At 43.5% G+C, this 25,484-nt stretch overlaps 1 protein-coding gene across 1 annotated transcript in view; it reads left to right on the top strand.

The window, feature by feature from the left end:
* Window positions 1–2,272: 2,272 nt before the first annotated feature.
* The window catches only part of efna3b (ephrin-A3b), a 114,454-nt gene continuing 91,242 nt past the window's right edge, over window positions 2,273–25,484 (top strand). Inside the window, exon 1 of the mRNA XM_072680727.1 lies at window positions 2,273–2,355. Coding sequence (XP_072536828.1) covers window positions 2,273–2,355 — 83 coding nt within the window. The remainder of the gene's footprint in view (window positions 2,356–25,484) is intronic.

Raw genomic sequence — 25,484 nt, 5'->3', positions numbered from 1 at the left:
CTGGTTGATAAAGTTGGTTGACCTGCTTAGCTTTTGACCGGTAAAGGGTACGTTTTCACTCGAGTCAACCTGATTGACCAGCTTGTTGAAGGATTCAAGGATTCAAGGAGACTTTATCGTCATTCGCATCACATGTGGTACATGGGGTGGAACGAAATTGTGGTACCCAAGGACCCAGTTTTACCCAGACAGCAGTACTTAAATAAATAAAATATACATAAATATATAAAAATATATGTAAAAATGAAAATAAAATACAGAAAGAAGAGCATCAGTAAATGGAGAAGGTAGCAGCAGAGTGTATTTAAAGTGACTAGTGTCGTCAAAGTGTCGTTGCAGTGGTTCCACTAAGTGGCGTTTAAAAGTCTTACAGCTTCCGGAATGAAGCTGTTCCTCAGTCTGTTCGTTCTACACTTAATGCTCCGCAGCCTCCTGCCTGAGGGGAGCGGGACAAACAGTGAGTGTACTGGGTGAGTGGGGTCCTTCATGATGCAGGTAGCCCTCTTCCTGCATCTGGAGGTGTATATGTCCGTGGTGGTGGGGAGGCTGACTCCGACAGACCTCTGTGCAGCCTTCACCACCCTCTGCAGAGCTTTCCTGTCTGCAGCAGAGCAGCTTCCGTGCCACACGTTGATGCTGGAGCATAGGACGCTCTCCACCACACATCTGTAGAAGGAGGTGAGGACCGAGCTCCCGAGCCCAGCTCGCCTCAACCGCCTGAGGAAGTAGAGCCGCTGATGTGCCTTCCTGACCAGGCTGGAAGTGTTGTTGCTCCAGGTGAGGTTGTTGCTCAGGTGAACACCCAAGTACCTGTAGCTGGAGACCACTTCCACCGCAGACCCTCCGACATGCAGGGGGAGGTGGGCATGTCTGCCCCTTCTGAAGTCCACAATCATCTCCTTCGTCTTCTTTATGTTGATGCAGAGGTTGTTCTTTCTGCACCAACCCTCCAGGTGTTCTACCTCCTGCCTGTAGCCAGACTCATCACTGTTTGTGATGCATCCGACCACTGCCGTGTCATCTGCAAACTTCACAATATGACAGCCTGGGTGGATGGGTGAGCAGTCATATGTGAGCAGCGTGAACAAGAGGGGGCTCAACACACAGCCCTGAGGGGAGCCAGTGCTGAGGATTGTGGTGGAGGAGGAGAGGTTGTGGATCCTCACAGACTGCGGCCTGTTGGTCAGGAAGTCCAGGACCCAGTTGCAGAGAGAAGAGCGCAGACCAAGTGAGGAGAGCTTATCTGTCAGGGTCTGGGGTATCATGGTGTTGAAGGCGGAAGTGAAGTCCACAAAGAGCATACGGACATAAGAGTCCTTCTGCTCCAGGTGGGTGAGGGCAGTGTGGACCACAGAGGAAATGGCATCATCTGTGGATCGGTTCCTCCTGTAGGCATACTGGTGTGGGTCCACAGTGACGTCGATGGTGGCTTTGATGTGGGTCATAACCAGTCTTTCAAAGCATTTAGTGACTATCGGCGTGAGAGCTATCGGCCGGTAGTCATTCAGACCTGTCACTGTGGAGCTCTTGGGGACCGGGATGATGGTGGCGGTCTTCAGGCAGGTGGGAACAGCTGCCTGGGTGAGGGAGACATTGAAAATGTCTGCCAGTACCTCGGAGATCTGATCAGCGCACTCCCGTAGTACTCGTCCGGGGATGTTATCCGGACCAGCACTTTTCCGGGGGTTGATCCTCCTGAGGGTCCTCCTTACCTCTGCTGGTGTCACACTGAGGGGTACTTCTCCAGGTGTAGGGGTGAGTCTTATGCTGGGCGGGGTGTCAGGGTCCTCAAAGCGGGCATAGAATTTGTTGAGAGCCTCGGGCAGGGAGGGGTCTTTGGAACATTGTGCATCTCTGGTTTTATAGTCTGTGATGCACTTAATTCCCCTCCACATGCTCCTAGGATCCTGGGAGGAGAAGTGTCCCTGGACTTTCAGAGCATATGCAGCTTTGGCCCTCTTAACACCTGCGGTCAGCTCTCTTCTAGCCCTCCTGAGTTCCTGTGAGTCGCCAGACCTGAAGGCAGCATCCCTGGCTTTCAGTAGAGAACGCACCTCTCCATTCAGCCAGGGTTTCTGGTTCGGGTAGCAGGTCACTGTCTTTGTGGTGGTGACATCAACCAGCATAACCAACTTGACCAAGATGTTTCTCAAGCAGGTCGATAAAACTGGCTGATAAAGTTGGTTGACCTGCTTACGTTTTGACCAGTATAGGGTCAATATGTTTTCAGATTGAGTTTGATAGCTTAGCTAGTTAATCAGTTTGACCAACCATGACTAAGATGAATGGCCAGCAAGTCCATCAAACACGAAAACGACCCTTTGCTGGTCAAGAGCGGTTTGTTTACCAGCATAGGTATGTTTTTTCTTGGATGACCAGCTTTTCAACCACCTTGACCATCAAAGACCAGCTTAGACCTTCTGAAACCAGACACCAGCAAACACTGGTCTTGAACTGGATTTTTTGGGATCTTTAATTTTTTATTTTCGGGAAAGTTACTTCAGATGCCTCCGCAATGTCAGTTTTTGTCTACCTGAGAATGTTGTGTAAGAAACGTTCTAATAATGTGATGTTAATCGTTTTCAGAACTGTCCTGGAACGTTTTTTTCCTGTAGCGTTACATGCTAACCTTCGTGGAACCTTCTAGGAACACTGCTGAACGTTTCTACTACATTCTGTGCTAGCTGAGGTGGTAGCTACCGAGGTTTTTTGATATTTTACCTCAGTTTGACTTTGAATTAAGATTAGGAATCTTCTTTCAGATTCTGCTCGGTGCTGAGTTACACTAATGCTAAGCCTGGCTGTGTTTATTACCTCAGAGATGGAGATAGGCTAGCCATTTTCATTAGCTGTAGCCTATACTGTATGTTGTGGAATGCAGTCTGAAGTTTTAGGTCGTTTAGTGTTTTGACACAACACTGAACAAAAAAATATATAAAACAAAATAGTGAATCCTGTCAAACTGACAAAGCTGAGTATACGATGCTATGCTACAGAACGCTAAGTAACGTAATAAAAATGACACATTAGAAGCTAGTTTCTCAGCTTTTAACAGCTCCATGTAGTTTAAGGCGAATGCCTCAGGTTTTCATTACTTGTTAGCAAAATTAGCCGACATAGCTCCACATGTTGGTAGACCAGCTATTCTCTCTTTACTAGCATAGAGTATGTTTTCCCTGGATGACCAGCTTTTCAACCACCTTGACCATCAAAGACCAGGTTAGACCTTCTGAAACCAGCTAGCAGCATCTCTGGTCAACAACATTAGCCGACATAGCTCCACATGTTGGTAGACCAGCTAATCCTTCTTTACTAGCATAGAGTATGTTTTCCCCTGGATGACCAGCTTTTCAACCACCTTGACCATCAAAGACCAGGTTAGACCTTCTGAAACCAGCTGGCAGCATCTCTGGTCAACAACATTAGCCGACATAGCTCCACTGTAATGCTTTTCATTACTTGTTAGCAAAATTAGCCGACATAGCTCCACATGTTGGTAGACCAGCTAATCCTTCTTTACTAGCATAGGGTATGTTTTCCCCTGGATGACCAGCTTTTCAACCACCTTGACCATCAAAGACCAGGTTAGACCTTCTGAAACCAGCTAGCAGCATCTCTGGTCAACAACATTAGCCGACATAGCTCCACTGTAATGCTTTTCATTACTTGTTAGCAAAATTAGCCGACATAGCTCCACATGTTGGTAGACCAGCTAATCCTTCTTTACTAGCATAGGGTATGTTTTCCCCTGGATGACCAGCTTTTCAACCACCTTGACCATCAAAGACCAGGTTAGACCTTCTGAAACCAGCTAGCAGCATCTCTGGTCAACAACATTAGCCGACATAGCTCCACATGTTGGTAGACCAGCTAATCCTTCTTTACTAGCATAGAGTATGTTTTCCCCTGGATGACCAGCTTTTCAACCACCTTGACCATTAAAGACCAGCTTAGACCTTCTGAAACCAGCTAGCCGCATTTCTGGTCAACAACATTAGCCGACATAGCTCCACATGTTGGTAGACCAGCTAATCCTTCTTTACTAGCATAGAGTATGTTTTCCCCTGGATGACCAGCTTTTCAACCACCTTGACCATCAAAGACCAGGTTAGACCTTCTGAAACCAGCTAGCAGCATCTCTGGTCAACAACATTAGCCGACATAGCTCCACATGTTGGTAGACCAGCTAATCCTTCTTTACTAGCATAGAGTATGTTTTCCCTGGATGACCAGCTTTTCAACCACCTTGACCATCAAAGACCAGCTTAGACCATCTGAAACCAGCTAGCAGCATTTCTGGTCAACAACATTAGCCGACAAAGCTCCACTGTAATGGTTTTCATTACTTGTTAGCAAAATTAGCCGACATAGCTCCACATGTTGGTAGACCAGCTATTCTCTCTTTACTAGCATAGGGTATGTTTTCCCTGGATGACCAGCTTTTCAACCACCTTGACCATCAAAGACCAGGTTAGACCTTCTGAAACCAGCTAGCAGCATCTCTGGTCAACAACATTAGCCGACATAGCTCCACATGTTGGTAGACCAGCTAATCCTTCTTTACTAGCATAGAGTATGTTTTCCCCTGGATGACCAGCTTTTCAACCACCTTGACCATCAAAGACCAGGTTAGACCTTCTGAAACCAGCTAGCAGCATCTCTGGTCAACAACATTAGCCGACATAGCTCCACTGTAATGCTTTTCATTACTTGTTAGCAAAATTAGCTGACATAGCTCCACATGTTGGTAGACCAGCTAATCCTTCTTTACTAGCATAGGGTATGTTTTCCCCTGGATGACCAGCTTTTCAACCACCTTGACCATCAAAGACCAGGTTAGACCTTCTGAAACCAGCTAGCAGCATCTCTGGTCAACAACATTAGCCGACATAGCTCCACATGTTGGTAGACCAGCTAATCCTTCTTTACTAGCATAGAGTATGTTTTCCCCTGGATGACCAGCTTTTCAACCACCTTGACCATTAAAGACCAGCTTAGACCTTCTGAAACCAGCTAGCCGCATTTCTGGTCAACAACATTAGCCGACATAGCTCCACATGTTGGTAGACCAGCTAATCCTTCTTTACTAGCATAGAGTATGTTTTCCCCTGGATGACCAGCTTTTCAACCACCTTGACCATCAAAGACCAGGTTAGACCTTCTGAAACCAGCTAGCAGCATCTCTGGTCAACAACATTAGCCGACATAGCTCCACATGTTGGTAGACCAGCTAATCCTTCTTTACTAGCATAGAGTATGTTTTCCCTGGATGACCAGCTTTTCAACCACCTTGACCATCAAAGACCAGCTTAGACCATCTGAAACCAGCTAGCAGCATTTCTGGTCAACAACATTAGCCGACAAAGCTCCACTGTAATGGTTTTCATTACTTGTTAGCAAAATTAGCCGACATAGCTCCACATGTTGGTAGACCAGCTATTCTCTCTTTACTAGCATAGGGTATGTTTTCCCTGGATGACCAGCTTTTCAACCACCTTGACCATCAAAGACCAGCTTAGACCATCTGAAACCAGCTAGCAGCATCTCTGGTCAACAAAATTAGCCGACATAGCTCCACTGTAATGCTTTTCATTACTTGTTAGCAAAATTAGCCGACATAGCTCCACATGTTGGTAGACCAGCTAATCCTTCTTTACTAGCATAGGGTATGTTTTCCCCTGGATGACCAGCTTTTCAACCACCTTGACCATCAAAGACCAGGTTAGACCTTCTGAAACCAGCTAGCAGCATCTCTGGTCAACAACATTAGCCGACATAGCTCCACATGTTGGTAGACCAGCTAATCCTTCTTTACTAGCATAGGGTATGTTTTCCCCTGGATGACCAGCTTTTCAACCACCTTGACCATCAAAGACCAGGTTAGACCTTCTGAAACCAGCTAGCAGCATCTCTGGTCAACAACATTAGCCGACATAGCTCCACATGTTGGTAGACCAGCTAATCCTTCTTTACTAGCATAGGGTATGTTTTCCCCTGGATGACCAGCTTTTCAACCACCTTGACCATCAAAGACCAGGTTAGACCTTCTGAAACCAGCTAGCAGCATCTCTGGTCAACAACATTAGCCGACATAGCTCCACGTGTTGGTAGACCAGCTAATCCTTCTTTACTAGCATAGGGTATGTTTTCCCCTGGATGACCAGCTTTTCAACCACCTTGACCATCAAAGACCAGGTTAGACCTTCTGAAACCAGCTAGCAGCATCTCTGGTCAACAACATTAGCCGGCATAGCTCCACTCTTTGGAGTCTTGGCTGTTTGACTACTATTGGGATAATAGGGAAACTGGGTCCTGGAGGATTGGAGAAGATCAGACAGATGTACACAGGAGCGAAACGAGAGCCGCGAGAGCGAATGCGAACTTTTTAGGCTAATTTCAAGGGGCACAACAATTAAAAGCAACCGCCGCCTCTGCCGATTCGCAGTGTCAAATGTCACTGCTGGCATGTAGCTGGGTTCACTAATGAGATCTCAGGTGGGAACACACACACACACACACACACACACACACACACACACACACAGTACAGATTCAATATAACAAGCAAGTTGAAAGCAGAAGAAAAAAGACGCTCCAGCTTGCCAACAAAGACGATGCTTCTGGTGCCCAAAAAACAAGGAGCAGATAATGGGAGGAATCATCTTGTTTGGGCTGAGCTTCACAGGCAACAGGGCTCTCCTAAACGATTCTCCCGAGCTCACCGCTTGCTTGCTGATGCAATGACCAAACAACAACCAAGAGCGGTCCGAGCCTCTGAAGCTCCGGCAGCCATTAGGCACCAAAGCGCCCCTAAATGCTGGATGTGATAGCGTGGGTCTATCATCAGGAGCACTATATCCTAATGATGCGCTCTTTAAAATGATGTCTGGAGCAAGCCAGCTACATTAGAACCCTAGATCAGAGGTGGGTAGTACCTTGTTGCATTTACTCAGTTCCAGCTTTGGGAGTACAGTTCTGACGGACTGGTAAAGAAGAGCGAGGCGCAACGTATTTTTGCAGTTGGGCGAAAAGAAAAATGAAAGGTATTCGAGCAAAATGAATATGTTTACACGAGCAACCCACACAAACATCTCATGTAACACTAAATGTTGCCTTTTTTATGCTATCACAGTCCACTTCAGATAGCTAGCCTAAATCTAACATTAACGTATTTCGTATCTTAAGCTAACGTGGACGTTAGTTTTCTAAGAAAAGTTAATTATAGCTTAAAAGAAGTTTCCTTCCAATATGAAATAAGCTAGCATTGGTGTTAGCCTCTTTCCAGCCCATGACGTCAGCTGCTAGCTATGTGGACCAATAGAAATGCTCCAAACTGATTTGAAATCGTTAAAAAAAAAAGTAATATAATTGTATGTATAATAGCTAAAATATTATGATGATTTCGTATCTTGTATGATTTTGTATCTCAAGCAAATGTTGATGTTAGTTTTCTTTGAAAATAAGCAAATTTTAACTTAAAAGAAGTTTACTTCCAATATGAAATTAGCTAGCATTGGTGTTAGCCTCTTTCCAGCCTATGATGTTAGGTGCTAGCTGTGTGGACCAATAGAAATGCTCCAAACTGATTTGAAATCATTAAAAAAATCTTAATATAATTGTATATATAATGTCTAAAATATTACAATATAATATTAGAATTAGAATTATTATAAGTTATTGTGATATTTTAATTTTTTTACTTTGAATGTTCTGTTTATTACTTTATTAGCAAAAATCACCAATATCAACATTGTACAATTACATACTACAACTATCTGTGTTTTCATACCCTCTAACCCAATGCCTCTCCTTTCCGTTTAAAACAAAATAATAAAACACACAAACATAAAGTGAAATTTATATAACTCAATTCAATTAAATACCTGGATAAATAAAACAAAACACACAAACTATGTCAAAGAAATAAAATTCAATACAAATAAAACAATATGATAATAATAACAACAATGAGCATAAAATAGTAATACAATTCTACATCATTTTTAAATATTCAAACACAATTTTCAGCTGAAATAAATAAATAGATTTATCTAGAATCAGATTAATCCTTAAATTATAAAATGTTATAAAAGGTAACCAAGTATAAAAGAAAATATATCTTTTTTTAATCTTTTTACTATGACATCCAATGAAAGATTTTTTTTTTTCACCTTTTGGAGATGCAAGGTTTTGCATGACAATAATGATATGATCAGAAATGAATTAAAAAAATGAACCAATTTTTTGTTTGGTTAAAATGTGTTTAACTGACCGAAGAAACTAAAATTCATGAAATTCCCAGATGTGAACAATATAAATAATAAATAATAATAGAGTTAAATACAATAAATGAGATTATTATTGTCGCAGCTGTAGATTAGTAGAGAAGTACATTATTTAACATCATAAATGTCCCGTTTGAAAGTACTGCAGGTGTTTTTGTTATGGTGGTGTTTTCTGTAACCTCACCAGTCCAGCCTGGCAGCCTGGCAGTGGCTGTTCATTTAGCAGTCTTTGTAAAGACGTGGAACATTAACAAGGCCGAAAGGAGAACCCATCCATCATCAGACTGCGCAGTTATAAGTAGCACAAATTTACAAGTGAGGTTAAATTGAAATGAAATGAAATTACACTTCCATCAGGACCCGACTGAGAGAGAGAGAGAGAGAGAGAGAGAGAGAGGTGGAATCAATGCAGTCCAGTAATGGTGAGAAGTCCAGCAGAGTCATCCTCTCATATCGGCTAATCAATCAGCTCGTCTGGCAGCAATTATGCCACGCGGCCAATCAAATCTGCCTGCTGGCATGAACCAAGAGGAAGTGATGCGATCACGAGTGGAAGTGAGACGTGACACACTGGCATATTAGGAAAAGAGCATAGTGACATATTGACACTGGAGTGGGAGGAGACCTGATGAATGGCTGCACAGTTAGTGGATGAAAGTAAATGGAACCCTGGGTCCTCTATGCTATTGGCTCATGCTGTAAACAATGATCGAGTAATTAGTACTTTTACACTGTAGTAACATTAATTAAACTACACAACAGGGTATAATGTATTAATTTTACACAAAATACATTAATTATACAAATACGACTTGAGGAGTGTCTTTTATCTTATATTTAAAATAGTGAGCATTGTATTTCAGACACATTTTGGAGTACAATCAATGATTATGCTTGAATATACATAATATTATTGTTATTATTAATAATATTTCAAAATAAAGCCAATCAAGTAATGTTATACTTCATTACATTAGAACATTATTTTAGTTTTTATTTTATTAGAGCTTCATTCTAGTAAATAATTTAACTAGAAGTTCGTACTGGATGATCTATCATTAAAACTTTATTAAAACATTATTAATATGTTTTTCAGAATTTCATACTGGATATTCATTTTATTAAACTTAGTTATTAATATATTTTTTTCAGAACTTCATACTGGATATTCATTTTATTATACTTTGTTATTAATATTCTTTGTTCAGAACATTAATTTAACTAGAACTTCATGCTGGATATTCTATCATTAAAACTTTGTAAGGAATATTATTATTTTTAGAACTTTATGTTGGATATTCATTTAATTAGAATTTCATTCTAGCAATTGATTTAACTAGAACTCATTGGATATTCATTTTATTAAACATCGTTATTAATATCTTTTTTTCAGAACTTCATACTGGATAATCATTTTATTAGAACGTCATTCTAGTCATTCATTTAACTAGAAGTTCATACTGGATAATGTGTAATTTTATTTCACTCTGGATCTTATTTTATTAGAATGTCATTCTAGATATCATTTGATTAAAATTTCATTCTACTTTCATTCTACTTTCATTCTATTTCATTCTTTCATTCTTTCATTCATTTGATTGGAACTTCTAAATATTACTTTCATTAAAACTTTATTCTGGATATTGTTTTCTGTTAGAACTTTAATATTCTGGATATTACATTTATGGACATGTATAGTGACATATGTTCACATCATCGACAGTGTGTAGTGTGTGTTTCATACCTGGATTGCATGTACATACATATACATAGATATGAACAGCCTTTCAGAGTACACACACACACACACACACACACAAGCTCGCGTGACAATCTTGCTCTTGCCTCAGGCTAGCTGGTCTCTTAAGGGCACGTAAACATCAAAGCCTGTGCATCTCTCTCTCTCTCTTTTTCTCTCTGTCTGTCATACACACACACAAACACACACACACACACACACAGTCAGTTAAGACACACCATTACTGTGTATCATGTGAACTGCTGACCCAGGCTTTTAGAAGGGGGAGAGGATGCTATTGCTATAGAAGTGATGAGTGATTCCTCGAAATAATATTCCCTGCCAAACCTTTCCCATTTCCGACTGCAACACACTCCTCGCGTCCAGCGGCCTCTTCTCTCCGCCGCTGCACTCCGGCTCGCTCAGCCATTATGAGAAGAAGACCCTTGTCTGATTTCCCAGAGGAAGAATCTGTTCAATGAAATATACATTTGACAAAGTCAGACGCTGTTGTTCTTGTTCTTTAATGATTTAGAGAAGTTGAACAGTGTGTCTCGGACGGCCCACCTGCACTCCGAGGCCTGTGTTTACTTCCTCACATGCACTTAAGGAGCCAGTGTGAGGGAAAGCTTGCTTTGTCCATTGTAAAGGACTCAGATTTCTTTACAGTGGTGGTGAATAGAACCATGTCTATTAGCCACTTCATTTACTAACCAAAGGGTATAGACATAACCTTCCGGTCCTGGGACATATACTTTGAGGTCATAAGATAATATATGGAAGCCATGAAATAATACACGTAGGCCACAAGATAATATAATACAGTGGCCATGAGATAATACAATGAGATCATGAGATAATGTATGAAGACTGCAAGATAATAATGTTTTGAGGCCACAAGATATTGCATTGAGGCCACTAATTAAGTTTCTTACTTTTTACTGACTAGAAAACACAATATTAAGGACACAAAATAATATTTTCAGGTCATGACATCATGTACTGAGACCTCAAGATAATACAGTATATTAAGGCCACAAGATCATTTCTTGAGGCTACAAGATAAATATATTGAGGCCACAGGATAATACATTGAGGTAATATATTAAAGCTACAAGATAATATATTGAGGGCACAGGATAATACAGTATATTGAGGCCACAGGATAATATATCAGACCACAAGGTCAAATATTAAGGCCACAAGCTAATATATTGATGTCACAAGATAATATATTGAGGCCACAAGATACTACATTAAAGTAATTTATTAATATATTGAGGCCACAATATAATACAGTATATTAAGGCCACAAGATAATTTCTTGAGGCTACAAGATAAATATATTGAGGCCACAGGATAATACATTGAGGTAATATATTGAAACCACAAGATAATATATTGAGGCCACAGGATAATACAATATATTGAGGCCACAAGATAATATATTGGAACATAAGGTAAAATATTAAGGCCACAAGCTAATATATTGATGTCACAAGATAATATATTGAGGCCACAAGATACTATATAGAGGCCACAAGATGCATTGAGGTCACTAAGTAATACATTAAGGTACTACATTGAGGCCACAATATAATATATCGAGACCATGAGATAATGCATTTAGGACACAAGATTATATATTGAGGCCACAGGATAATACATTTAAGTAATATATTGAGGCCACAAGATAATATATTGAGGCCACAGGATAATACAGTATATTGAGGCCACAGGATAATATATTGGACCACAAGGTAAAATATTAAGGCCACAAGCAAATTTACTGAAGCCACAAGATAATATATTGAGGCCACAAGATAAGGCATTATTTTGTGGCCACAACATATTTTCTTGTTTTGTCATTATACGTCACTGTATAAGAAGTCATTACAGTACATAAGACAAGGTATAATTAAAATACAAAGCTATCCTCTATCTCACACACACACACACACACACACACACACACACGGAGAGACCTGAAGTGTTGTCCTGTGGTGCAGCTCAGCCCGCAGCACCTGATTTATGTCAGCGCTTTGCTAAAAAACGCTCAGCAAGAAAACTACGGCCCAGGCCTCATCAATCGATCGCCGATCAGCGCTGCATCAGCACCGGCGTAGATCACTGCAGGTGCGCAGGAAAGAGACACACACACAAACACACACACACACACACGCCTCCCTGTAACACCTGCACCAGCAGGAGATGAAGGAAATAACAGAGGAGGCACAACTGCCCTCACCTAATGAACAGCTGGTGATACGGGTTTATCTGCTCTATTAACTGATCAGGACACAACAGCTGCCTTCAGGCCTGACGGCGCTGCAGCAGGTTCCTCTGGGGAGGGAGCGCTACTGTAATTACAGTGATTACTGACAAAATCAGTGATCTGTCAATCTGTAAAGTCTGACAGTAAAATACAGAACCATGTTTGAAAGTCGCTTCATGAAAATTCGAGTCGAGTCAAATTTTGAGTCAGTTTAGGGCGAGTCACAAGCCATTTAAGTCTGAGACACTAAGGCTAGTTCAAATCCCCGACCATCAGCAGCCGGAGTCATGGCATTTCCTCCGCACATCACCATTGACTTTGACAAGTTGTGAGTCAGTTAAGGCAAATTTAGTCGCAAGGTATGTAGTCATTAGTTGGGGGTGATTCGAGGCTCGAGTCAGTTGAATTCCTTCAGGGGTGAGTCTGAGTCACTAGTAGCGGGCAATTCGAGCCAAGTTGAATTGTGAGTCGGTTAAGGGCAAGACATTTTAGAGTATGTTGCCAGTTGTGGGTGATTCGAGACTTGAGTCAGTTAAGGCAAGCTGAGCTGCGAGTCAGTCCAGGGCGAGTCTGGGCCGCTTGTCATTTAAGGGTAAGTCTGAGTCGTGAGTTGTGGGCGATTTGAGCCTTGAGTCAATTCCGGCAAGTAGAATTGTGAGTCTGGGTGACTCAACTCTCCCTAAACTGACTCTCTTGACTGACTCAAGGCCTAGTTTGTTACTAGCTGACTCCCAACTCAATTTACCCTTATAATTAACTTGCGACTTGTGACTCAACTCAGATGTGAAAGAGCACAAGCTAAAACCAACAGATTAGGCAATGCCCTACTTGCCTTTACACCTGCCTCCTCAACTGACTTGAGCCCTAAATCGTCCACAGATTACCTCGAGACTCAACTCACCCTTAACTGACTCGAGCCTCGAATTGCCCACAAATTACCTCGAGACTCAACTCACCCTTTACTGACTCAAGCCTTAAATCGCCCACAAATTACCTCAACACTCAACTCACCCTTTACTGACTCATGACCCAGGATGCTCTTGACTGACTCATGGCAGAGTTTGTTACTAGCTGACTCCCAACTCAATTTACCCTTAATTATCTGTTGGAATCAGCTTAGGCACTGCGCCACTTGCCTTTACACCTGCCCCCTCAACTGACCCGAGCCTCGAATCGCCCACAAATTACCTCGAGACTTAACTCGCCCTTAACTGACCCGTGTCTTGATTCGTTGCTATCCGCCTCCCGACTTAACTCACTGTGAACTGACCTGCGACTCAACAGCGCAATATTCCAACTGGGAGAAGGCGCAGCCCCCGAACTCCCCCCTCCACACCCCGCCCCTCCTATGAGGGGCTCCCTCATAGCTCCAGGCCTGCAGGAGGGCCGGGCAGGCCTTTCTCTCATGTTCTTCACGCTGAGGCTCTACAGATGGGCCTAAACGGAGCGAGTGAAGGCGGCTCGTTTTTTTGGGGGTTTTTTTGGCTGAGGGGTGAAAGGCAACGTGACTAGATCAGACAGGACAGCGTGTCCAAAAGCTCGCTATTGATCATCGGCGCGAGAGGGAAGGGGGAGGCCTAACCAAACATTCTCCAGGAGGCGCTGGGAGAGAGCTGGGGGGGGATGGATTAGGGATGAATAAAACATGCGTTAGGGCCTTGTATCTGGGAGATGGCGGCTGATCCGGTAGGTGTGGCGTTTGATGGCGGCGGGTGTGAAAGGCACCACCAGATCAGCATGGTAATTTGAACAAAAGCTGCCAAACATCTTAAATATTTGACAGTAGGGAAGAGGAAAAGATCAGTGAGTGAGAGATCAAAGGAGAGAGAGGGAGAGAGGAGGGGGGGGGCTAGTGAGCGAGGGGTGAGAGATGAAACACTTTTTTTTTTTAACAGAGTGATATTTTCAACACAAACCAGCCATTCATCCACATCCAAACAAGTTCTCTCCCTCGCTTTCTCTTTTGCCCCCTCCATCCCAACACTGTAGTCGGGATTCTCGCCTTCATCCATCTCCCCCCGTCCCCCTCCACCTCCACCCGGCACTCTCTCCGCCAACACTCGCCGTCGCAAATAACGATTGTATTTATCTCTATCAGTCTCTCCATTTTCCTCTCCTTTCTCTTGTTTTCTCGCTCCCTCGTTCAATATTTCATGCCGTTGAGTGTATCTATTCTAAGCTCGGCTCCCCGCCTCCCTCCTTCCTCGCCGTCGCTTCGGAAAATCCTCCCTCCCTCTCCCCGCATCACTCTTTCTGTCGGCTTCCTCTCGCCATACTTCTATAAATCTCCCACTTTCTTTCCCTCTCTGTTCCATTTCACCCCTAATGTTCTGTGCCTCATCTCTCCCTCTCTCCCTCTCGCGCTCTCTCTCTCGAGCAATGTGTGCTGCCCAGTTACTTCCCTAGCTTGTGTGCAGAAGAGAGGCCTACTGTTCGCCAGTGCACCTGTTATCATTTAAGGGTGAGCCTGAGTCACGAGTAGGGAGTAGTCTCGAGTCAGTCAAGGCAGAGTCTGGTTTGCGAGTCATTTAGGAGTGGGTATGTTGCTGTTGTCAGATGTGGAAGGAGCCCTCAATGACGAAGGAAAAGCAGGTGTTAGAGACTTTTGAGTTTTGTTGAGTTATGGGCGAGTCATTTAAGGGTGAGTCTGAGTCATAAGTCAGTGATTCGAGTCTTAAATCAGTTAACGCAAGTTGGGTTGCGAGTCAGTCAAGGGTGAGTCATTTAGAGGTGAGTCTGAGTCATGAGTAGTGGCCGATTTGAGTTGAGAGTCAGTTAAGGCGAGTTGAGTTGCGAGTCAGTTAAGGCCGGGTCATTTAAGGGTGAGTCTGAGTCATAAGTAGTGGCCGATTTGAGTTGAGAGTCAGTTAAGGGCGAGTCATTTAAGGGTGAGTATGAGTCATAAGTTGTGGGCGATTTGAGTCTTGAGTCAGTTAAGGCAAGTTGAGATTAGAGTCAGTTAAGGTTTGGTTTGCAAGTCATTTAAGGGGCAAATGTTGCGAGTTGTGGGCAATTTGAGTCTTGAGTCAGTTTAGACTCATGAGCCAAGGGTCATGAGTAGTGGGTAAGTCGAGTCTTAAATCAAGTTGAGCTGTGAGTCAGTTAAGGGCGGGTCATTTAAGGGTAAGTCACGAGTAGTGAGAAATTCCAGTCTTGAGTCAGTTAAGGCAGAGTTTTCAAGTCATTTAGGAGTGCGTATGTTGCTAGTTGTGGGCGAATCAAGTCTGGGTGACTCAACTCTTCCTAAACTGACTTTTCCTGACTGAATCAAGGCTCAGTTTGTCACTAGCTGACTCCCAACTACCTCCCCAACTAACTCTTGACTCGTGACTCAACTGTAAAAGAGTACAACTTGATTGCGATTTGGGCGAGTCATTTAAGGATGAGTCTGAGTCACAAGTAGTGGGTGATTCCAGTCTCGAGTCAGTTTAGACAAGCTAGTAAAACTGCAGAAGCAGAAGCACAGTGAGATGATCCCAGGGGCTCTTTATAGCAAAGTGAGTAGAAGATGAGCTGCAGCCAGTAGCACACCTTAAACCTCCACCTTAAATGTCCACTCACTGGCCACTTTATTAGAAACACCTACCTTAAACATCCACTCACTGGCCACTTTATTAGAAACACCTACCTTAAACATCCACTAACTGGCCACTTTATTAGAAACCCCTACCTGTTGCTTCCACTCACTGGCCAATTTATTAGAAACACCCACCTTGTGCTTCCACTCACTGGCCACTTTATTAGAAACCCCTACCTTGTGCTTTCACTCACTGGCCACTTTATTAGAAACACCCACCTTAAACCTCCACTCACTGGCCACTTTATTAGAAACCACTACCTTGTGCTTTCACTCACTGGCCACTTTACTGGAAACACCCACCTTAAATGTCCACTCACTGGCCACTTTATTAGAAACCCCAACCTTGTGCTTTCACTCACTGGCCACTTTATTAGAAACATCTACCTGTTGCTTCCACTCACTGGCCACTTTACTGGAAACACCAACCTTAAATGTCCACTCACTGGCCACTTTATTAGAAACCCCTACCTGTTGCTTCCACTCACTGGCCACTTTATTAGAAACATCTACCTGTTGCTTTCACTCACTGGCCACTTTACTGGAAACACCAACCTTAAATGTCCACTCACTGGCCACTTAATTAGAAACACCCACCTTAAACCTCCACTCACTGGACACTTTATTAGAAACATCTACCTGTTGCCTCCACTCACTGGCCACTTTACTGGAAACACCAACCTTAAATGTCCACTCACTGGCCACTTTATTAGAAACATCTACCTGTTGCCTCCACTCACTGGCCACTTTACTGGAAACACCAACCTTAAATGTCCACTCACTGGCCACTTTATTAGAAACCCCTCCATGTTGTTTCCACTCACTGGCCACTTTATTAGAAACCCCAACCTTGTGCTTCCACTCGCCGGCCACTTTATTAGAAACCCCTACCTTGTGCTTCCACTCGCCGGCCACTTTATTAGAAACCCCTACCTTGTGCTTCCACTCGCCGGCCACTTTATTAGAAACCCCTACCTTGTGCTTTACGATGTAAATGTTGTAAAAGACTTCTTCAAACAAATTGAATAAATAATTACAGTAAACTTCAAAGCTTCCGCTCTGTTCTGAGAGTGTGTTTGTGTGAAAGCGTTTTTAATATCGAGAAGAAGAAAAAAAGCAGAAACATCAAAGGCAGACTGTCTCAGAGTGAAGGAAACAGTTTGGCAGGGGAGAACTGTGGTGCGGCTGCAGGCAGATTCATTCACTCGGCCCTAAATCACCAATCCTGATCATCCGTCGCTCCTCGTTTATCACCATGCAGCCAGATAAACCCTCCCCCTACACTGGAGCGAGCGGGAGGAGGGACGGCTGAGGGCTTGTGTGAGAATCAAGGCCGTCTCCATTTCTACATGTACCTATACACCCTTTACACAGCCAGTACGCCGCCAGTGTTCAATCAACACTGTGGGGACTGCATTAGCGCTGCCGCTGAGAGCTACAGCAACAGACAGAAGAGAACATGTGTAATGATGTTGGTAGTAGTTGTTGCTATGGTAGCACTGAAGTTAGGACGTGGATGAGGAGTGGAGTGAAGAGTGAATGCGTACTGTCTGCATCTGCAGCTTCAGAAGCTCCTCCCACAGATGTCCTGTAAATATGTTGCATATTTTAACACTAAATAGTGCATCATAACGCATCACTCCCCTATTCTTACTGTATAACCTCGTGCAGACGTACAGTAGAGGTATCTCTATGGAATAATTCTATATGTGTTATTATAATGATATATAATAGAAATGTGTATGTTATGATATGTCCTCTATGTATTATAGATTTATCAGCACATGTATGTGTCTGTATGTAATACGTCCTGTGTGTGTGTTTATATTTTAGATTATGGATATGTGTTATTATTATTATACCAGGTTGGCTGTTTTGCACTTTCTGACACAATGGACCAATAGGAATGCTCTGATTTTTTGATGTTTTTTTTCCCCAGCTTTTTCCATTTTTCCAAGTGTCTAAATGTAATATAACATCTATATATATATATTGTATTTGTTAGTAACAGTATGTGCTGTACATATTATATAGGTTATGGCATATTTGTAATAAAATATCACTCATGCCACTCATTTTTCATATTTGTTGTTATCTATGTGTAATATAGTATATATATATTATAATTACACAAGACAAAATATATTATATATATACACAAGATATTATAAATATATATATAATATATATAAAATATCTTGTCTGTTAGTATGTAAGTGTAATTATAATACAAGATGTCTATTATTATGTTTAGCACGTATATTTTACATATATATGTATGTATAAATATAGACAGTGTAAAATACATGTAAATATATATATATATATTTGTAATAATGTCACATGTTAGTAGTACTAGTTGTACTACGTAATAACAATAAAATAGGTCTATTTAATTGTTGTTTTTAGATGTAAGTGCAGACGTGTGAAAATTATATATCCCCTATGTATTATATTTGTTAGTAATAATATATCCTGTGCATATTATATATAAGTAAACACATATTTGTAATATGTCCGTCATGTATTTTTCATATTTGTTAGTGCTTAAATGTAATAACAATATTTCATATGTAATAGTAAACATGTATACAGTTTGTTACAATATGTCCTGTATGTATTATATATAATTATTTATGTATATATATATATATATATATATATATATATATACATATATTATTATTATTATATTATTTACATAATTACATTATTATTATTTGTAAAAATAAGAAATTGTAATAATCATATATATATGTAAATATCTGCATGAAAAGAGAATATATCAATACATATATATCAATATGTGCTGTATGTATTACATATATGTAAGCACACATTTGCAAATATATCCCTCATGTATTTTCATGTGTATATATATATATATATATATATATATATATATATATTTTAAACTTCCCTGTTCCTCTAAAGTTACAGTGTATATATAACTATATTAATATATAGCTTACCCATATTTATTTATAATATTAATTATATATATATATATATAAATAAATATGGGTAAGCACCCACATGTCCCATTTATTTATTTATTTATTTATTTATTTACCAATCAGCCATAACATTAAAACCACTGACAGTGAACCACTAAAGTGAATAACATTGAATATCTGCTTTCAACAGCTCCTGAATCAGCTGATATCGGTGTTAAAAGCAGGAAAAACGGTCAAGCCTAAGAACCTGAGCTTCTTTGACAAGAACCCCGCTGTGACGGCTAGACGACTGGGTCAGAACATCTCCAAAACAGCAGGCAGGTCTCGCTTGTGGGGTGTTCCCGGTAGGCAGTGGTCAGTAGTGATCCGAAGTGCTCCAAGGAAGGATAACCAGTGAACCAGCAAACCCCATCTCACAACTTACAGGACGTAGATACCACAGGACACCTTTAGAGGTCTTGTGTGGTCCATGCCTCAACGGGTCAGAGCACAAAAGGGGGCCGTCACAGTAGTAGGCAGGTGGTTTTAATGTTATGGCTGTATATATATATATATATATATATATATATATATATATATATTTAAATGTTGTACTGTATTCTGAGTTTGTTACTGTACAACCTTCATCTCATGCGCGCGCGAGCACACACACACACACATACACACACACACACACACACACACACAGCTTCTTTCCTCTTTTCACACCCCTTTCATTTTTGTAGTCCTCCTCTCCCTCCCAGCACTCTACAGTCTCTAACACCTCTGCTTTTGCCTTTTTCCCCCTTCCCCAGATCCCCCCCTCCCTCCGTCTCCCACCCCCCCCTCTCCCCCCCCTCGTCCGTGGCCTCTATCTTTGCCAGTGTTGTTTTAGGCACAGCAGTGGAAGGTAAACAGTGAGATTGAAAATTCATGTCAGTCAGTAGAGTGAGAGGAAGAGAGACAGGGAGGGAGCTGGGGGGGGGGGAGAGGGAGAGCGAGCGAGATAGAGATAGAGAGGGAGAAAGCGAAGGAGAATGAGGGAGGAGGAAGAGGAGGCCAAGGGAGGGAGGGAATGTCAACATGGTTTACTAACACAACACTGAACACACTGGGGAATGGGAGTAAAGGAGGGAGAGAGATATGGGTAAAGAGAGAGAGAGAGAGAGAGAGAGCGAGAGAGAGTGTGTGTGTGTGTGTGTATAGTCTACATCATAAAGCCAAACTCACTACAGCTAATCATTCCTGAAGCTCAGCAGCAGCCAGGTGCTGAATTTACTCCAAAGGTCAAGAAACTAGACGCTAGCCAGAGCAAAACGGGTGTGATTTTACGCTGTTGTTTTTCTGCGGTGTTCGGTTGTTTTCCGGCCTTCCGGGGCAATCCGCCTCTACCGCACCTCCATCAGTCGTGGCCCGCTGTCAAGGGGAAGCGTTCCCCGTGTCAAAAGTTCAGGCAGCCGGGCCGCTCGGGCCGTGATTGCTGGAGGAGGACGGGGAGAAGCCTCGGCCGAGGGGAGCCTCCGTATTAGATTGGGCGATATGAGAGCGAGGAGATTGGATTGGAGCGAGAGGAGCGGGCCAGAGTGACGGATAGAGGAACGCAGCTAAATGTCATAAGGGCCGCCGTGTCGGTGCTGCCGGAAGTGCCATTTTTCATCATCCGCCGCCGGGAGGGAGAGAGGCCGATTGGATTGAGGGGGGGCCGCGTTGCAAATGAAAGCTGCTTTATGAAAACTGACAACACCCTATACCCCCCCTTCTTATTCACCCCCCCCCCCCCCACCACCACCCTTTCCCTGATGTATGAAACAGTTTGTGTAAGAATGCTGTATGAAGTGTATGGAGGCTGTCTTCCAAAGCACGATCATTTTCCATCCTCCTCTGGCCACTTCATTAGAAACGCCTACCTTGTGCTTCCACTCACTTTCATTTGCTGGCCACTTTATTAGAAACCCCTACCTTGTGCTTCCACTCTCTGGCCACTTTATTAGAAACCCCAACCTTGTGCTTCCACCCACTTTCATTTGCTGGCCACTTTATTAGAAACCCCTACCTTGTGCTTCCACTCACTGGCCACTTTATTAGAAACACCTACCTTGTGCTTCCACTCACTGGCCACTTTATTAGAAACCCCTACCTTGTGCTTCCACTCACTGGCCAGTTTATTAGAAACACCAGTCTTGTGCTTCCACTAACTTCCACTCACTGGCCAAATGATTAGAAACACCTACCTTGTGCTGATGGATCAGAGCTGGGGATCCGGCGCTTTCCTCTGACTGCATTGGCTGCCTAGTGGGGCTGTGATTGGCTGCAGCTGGAAAAGTGGCAACATAGGAGGAGGCATGTGCTTGTCCTCATCCTCCTAGTGTGGGCCTAGTGAGTGGGTTGGTCCATTGGCTCGGCTGAATTGGGAAGAAAATTCAAAGCAAAAAATCAATTAAAAATCAATAATTATAATAATAATAATAATAATAATAATAATACCTCCCCTTGAATTTTTAAGGCGGTATGAATTTCGCCCAGGTGCTTTAGGAGCAGGCCTGAAATCTGGCTCGTACGAAAGTTGCCAAACACATTAGCATAGCTTTTTTCGCTGTGCACTGCTGTACACCGTCAACGAGACGGAGTGAAGGATGAAGGTAGAAGAGAACACGCTCTCCTGTGCTGGCTTTAAAAAAAAACGAGCTCAGAGAGAGCGAGAGAGTGCGAGAGAGAGAGAGAGAGGGAGAGGGAGAAAGCGATGGATGGCAGACAGATGAGTGCAAGGCACACAAAGAGGTGACAGGTAGATCACGAGAGAGCGAGGGAACAAAAGAAGGACAGAAATAGACTCCAAAAAGAGTCAGCGTAGCTTCTTGACACAATGGGTGTAAGAGAAGACAGGGCCGGCAGGGTGTAACACACACACACACACACACACACAGTGTGTGAGAGAGAGAGAGAGAGATAGAGAAAAAGAGAGGAGAGAGAGATCCTTGTGCTGTACCCCACCAGCGCCGGGCGAGAAACAGACAGCTGAGAGAGAGAGAGAGAGAAAATCCAGGAGAAGGAGGAGGAGAAGACAGAGGATTCCCAATGACGCCTCATCGCTCCCTCTCTTTCCTCTATCCCCGTTGCTTCTGTTCCCTCCTTCTCCACCAATAAATCATCCTGACTTCTCTTTAACCAACTCATTCCCAGCAGACGGCGAGCAAACCGAGAACCATCCCTCTCTCTCCCTACCCTCCCTCTCGCACGCTCCCTCTCTCTCTCTCTCTCTTTTTGCATCCCTTCATAAAAACACCATCGCCACAGCAACATGCCCGGAGGTGACACGAGACAACAAACCAGCCTTGATGTAAAAAATACCATGATGGGAAACTGTGCATGTGTGTGTGTGTATGTGTGTGTGTGTAGCTCTCGCTATCACACACTCTTCAAAACGAAAAGGTGCTTCGAATGGTACCTTGAGGGATGCCAAAGAGGATCGGCTTTTGATTGCATAAAGAACCTGGGCTGTAAACGAGCCCCGGTTCTTCACAATCGCACTCAAATACATACTCAAGCATTTGCTTCTTCACGGAACCGGAAATGCGATGCCGTCGAAGAACCTTTTGAAATGTACGCCAGGCAACAATCAACTCCTCACAGCTGACGGGAGTTTCTGTTAGCCTGACATTTCTGAATAAGGTCCATCCACGTCATTTTACCAGTTAGCATGTTTTGGATTTGGACATGTGTTTACAGAGAGGACATTGGTGACAGTCCAGACAAGTCAAGACAGTGTTCGCTAGCAACGTTAGCCTAGCATGTTCCGTTCTGAACTAAAGCAGCTCACATCAGATATCAGACGTGTCTTGGCTGATTGAATGCATCTGGGGTCATGGGCTGCATCTGTCTAAGCGTTGGCCCCGTAATTGGGCAATCACAAGTTCAATCCTGGGGGGATGCCACAGCCATCAGTAACGTCAGCCATTCACAGTCAACCGTAATGTCACTCAACCACAGCCAACCGCAACCTCAGCCAACCACAGCAATCCGTAACACAGCCAACCATAACGCCAGCCAACCACAGTCAACCGTAACCACAGCCATCTGTAACGCCAGCCAACCACAGCCAACCGTGACGTCAGCCAACCACAGCCAACCGTAACGTCAGCCAACCACAGCCAACCGTGACGTCAGCCAACCACAGCCATCCGTAACGTCAGCCAACCACAGCCACCGTAATGTCAGCCAACCACAGCCAACCGTAATGTCAGCCAACCACAGCCAACCGTAACGTCAGCCAACCACAGCCAACCGTAACGTCAGCCAACCACAGCCAACCGTAACCTCAGCCAACCACAGCCAACCGTAACGTCAGCCAACCACAGCAACCGTAACCTCAGCCAACCACAGCCAACCGTAACGTCAGCCAACCACAGCCAACCGTAACGTCAGCAACCACTGGCATCCATGACGTCAGCCAACCACAGCCAACCATAACGTCAGCCAATCACAGCTAACCGTAACGTCAGCCAACCACAACGTCAGCCAACCACAGCCAACTGTAACATCAACCAACCACAGCTAACCGTAACCTCAGCCAACCACAGCCAACCATAACGTCAGCCAACCACAGCCAACCGTAACATCAGCCAACCACAGCCAACCATAACCTCAGCCAACCACAGCCAACCGTAACCTCAGCCAACCACAGCCAACCGTAACGTCAGCCAACCACAGCCAACCGTAACGTCAGCCAACCACAGCCAACCGTAACGTCAGCCAACCACAGCCAACCGTAACGTCAGCCAACCACAGCCATCCTTGCCTGTTGCTTTCACTTACTCTCTCTCTCTGCATCCCTTCACAAAAACACCATCGCCGCAGCAACATGCCCGGAGGCGACACAAGTCAACAAACCATCCTCGATGTAAAAAATACCATGATGGGAAACTGTGTGTGTGTGTGTGTGTGTGTGTGTGTTAAAAATATAGGTGCTTCAAACAGTACTCTGAGAGATGCCACAGAAGAAGCACTTTTGATTCCATTAAGAACCGAGCTAGTGATTGAAGAGAAGTGTGGTGGTGTAAAGGTTCTATTACATACATGGTTCTTTAAGGAACCAGACTTTCAAACCATGGTTCCTCCCTGGCAACGGTCAAAGTACCATTTTCTGGCTGATTGGGTGCATTTAAGGTCATGTGCTGCAACTGTCTAAGCGTATCACAAGTTCAATCCCGGGTGATGCCACAGCCATCCGTAACCTCAGCCGTCCGTCCTGCTCTCGCGCTCTCCTTTTGCATCCCTACATAAAAACACCATCGCCACAGCAACACGCCGGAAGTGCAGCAAGACTACAAACCATGCTGGAAGAAGATCTGGGTGTGTGTTTGAGATTGGAGATGAGATTGGTGACAGTCCGGGTCCAGTGTTTGTTAGCAACATTAGCCTAGCAAACACCAGATATCAGATATTAACATGTCAAATACACACGCGTATATGTAACGGGGTTGACAATCAAAAAACAATCAAAAAACAAACAAAAAAACGGTCGCTCCCAAGTGATGCCACTTTAGCTCTCGCGCTAAAAATAACATGCCATAATTGCAGAAGATCTGGGCGTATATTTACAGAGACGGGATTGGTGACAGTCCAAATCCAGTGTTTGTTAGCAACGTTAGCCTAGCATGTTCCGTTCTTAACTAAAGAAGCTCACATGACGTATCAGATGTGTCCCGGCTGATTGAGCGCACCTGTGGTCATTAGATGTCTCGTAGAACTACGTTTTTAGCCTGTTGCTTTGTAAACCCTGTTACCATTACAGGTATATATGTAACGGGGTTGACCATCTCAAGGGGCGAGGGCTGAAGATGTGAGGGTTCCAACCAAAACCTAAAATAAGTCCAAATCAGTCTTTGTTAGCTACGTAAACCTAGCATGGCTTTGTCACTGGGTGATTGCAGGTTCGCTCCCAGGTGGGGGGGGCATCCCATGCCTGCTCTCGCGCCCTCTTTTCTTTTTTTTTTTTTTTTTTCGTAGAAACACCATATCCACAGCAACATGCCTGGAGGTGACACAAGAGGACGAACCAGCTGGACATAAAAAAATATACAATATCACGATGGGAGTGTGTGTGTGTGTGTGTGTGTGTATTCCTCCCGATATCAGGTGCATGAACCATGATAGCACATGTAAATGAGCTATAGGCGTAGGAGTGCAGCGAAGAGAGCGGTGAATCAATTTACTCGCCTAAGAGGATTTCACACAATAATACTGTATTAGAGAACACTTACACCGACTGGAGAGCCATGCGGGGTCGGGGTGGGGGGTTGGGGTTTGGGGATAGGGGGTGGGGTTAGGGTGCTGTAAGGTGTGTGTGTGTGTATAATGGATCAGGAGAGATGGACCAGTGTGGGCCTTTCTTGGCCTGTAATCACAGCTACAGTCTTAGACCCCAGTCTAAAGGGAGGGGGGGGGATGCTGTAAGGTGTAAGGGCTGTAGATGCAGTGTGTGTGTGTGTGTGTGTGTCTAAAAAGGTTCCGGAGAGAAGGGCCCCAGTGGCTAAGCAGTCTAAGCACAGTGGGTTCTACAGAGCATCGAACAAAAGAAGGAGGTTCTTTGGTTTCTATGCTCACCAAAGAGAACCCGCACCTTAGAACCCCGTGAACTGGTATAAAGACCTTGCATTGTGGAACCCTTTTTGTA

This window comes from Salminus brasiliensis, chromosome 5, assembly GCF_030463535.1.
Source record: "Salminus brasiliensis chromosome 5, fSalBra1.hap2, whole genome shotgun sequence".
NCBI lineage: Eukaryota > Metazoa > Chordata > Actinopteri > Characiformes > Bryconidae > Salminus > Salminus brasiliensis.
The sequence above is the reverse complement of the archived record's forward strand: the minus strand, read 5'-3'. Positions and strand labels throughout refer to the sequence as shown.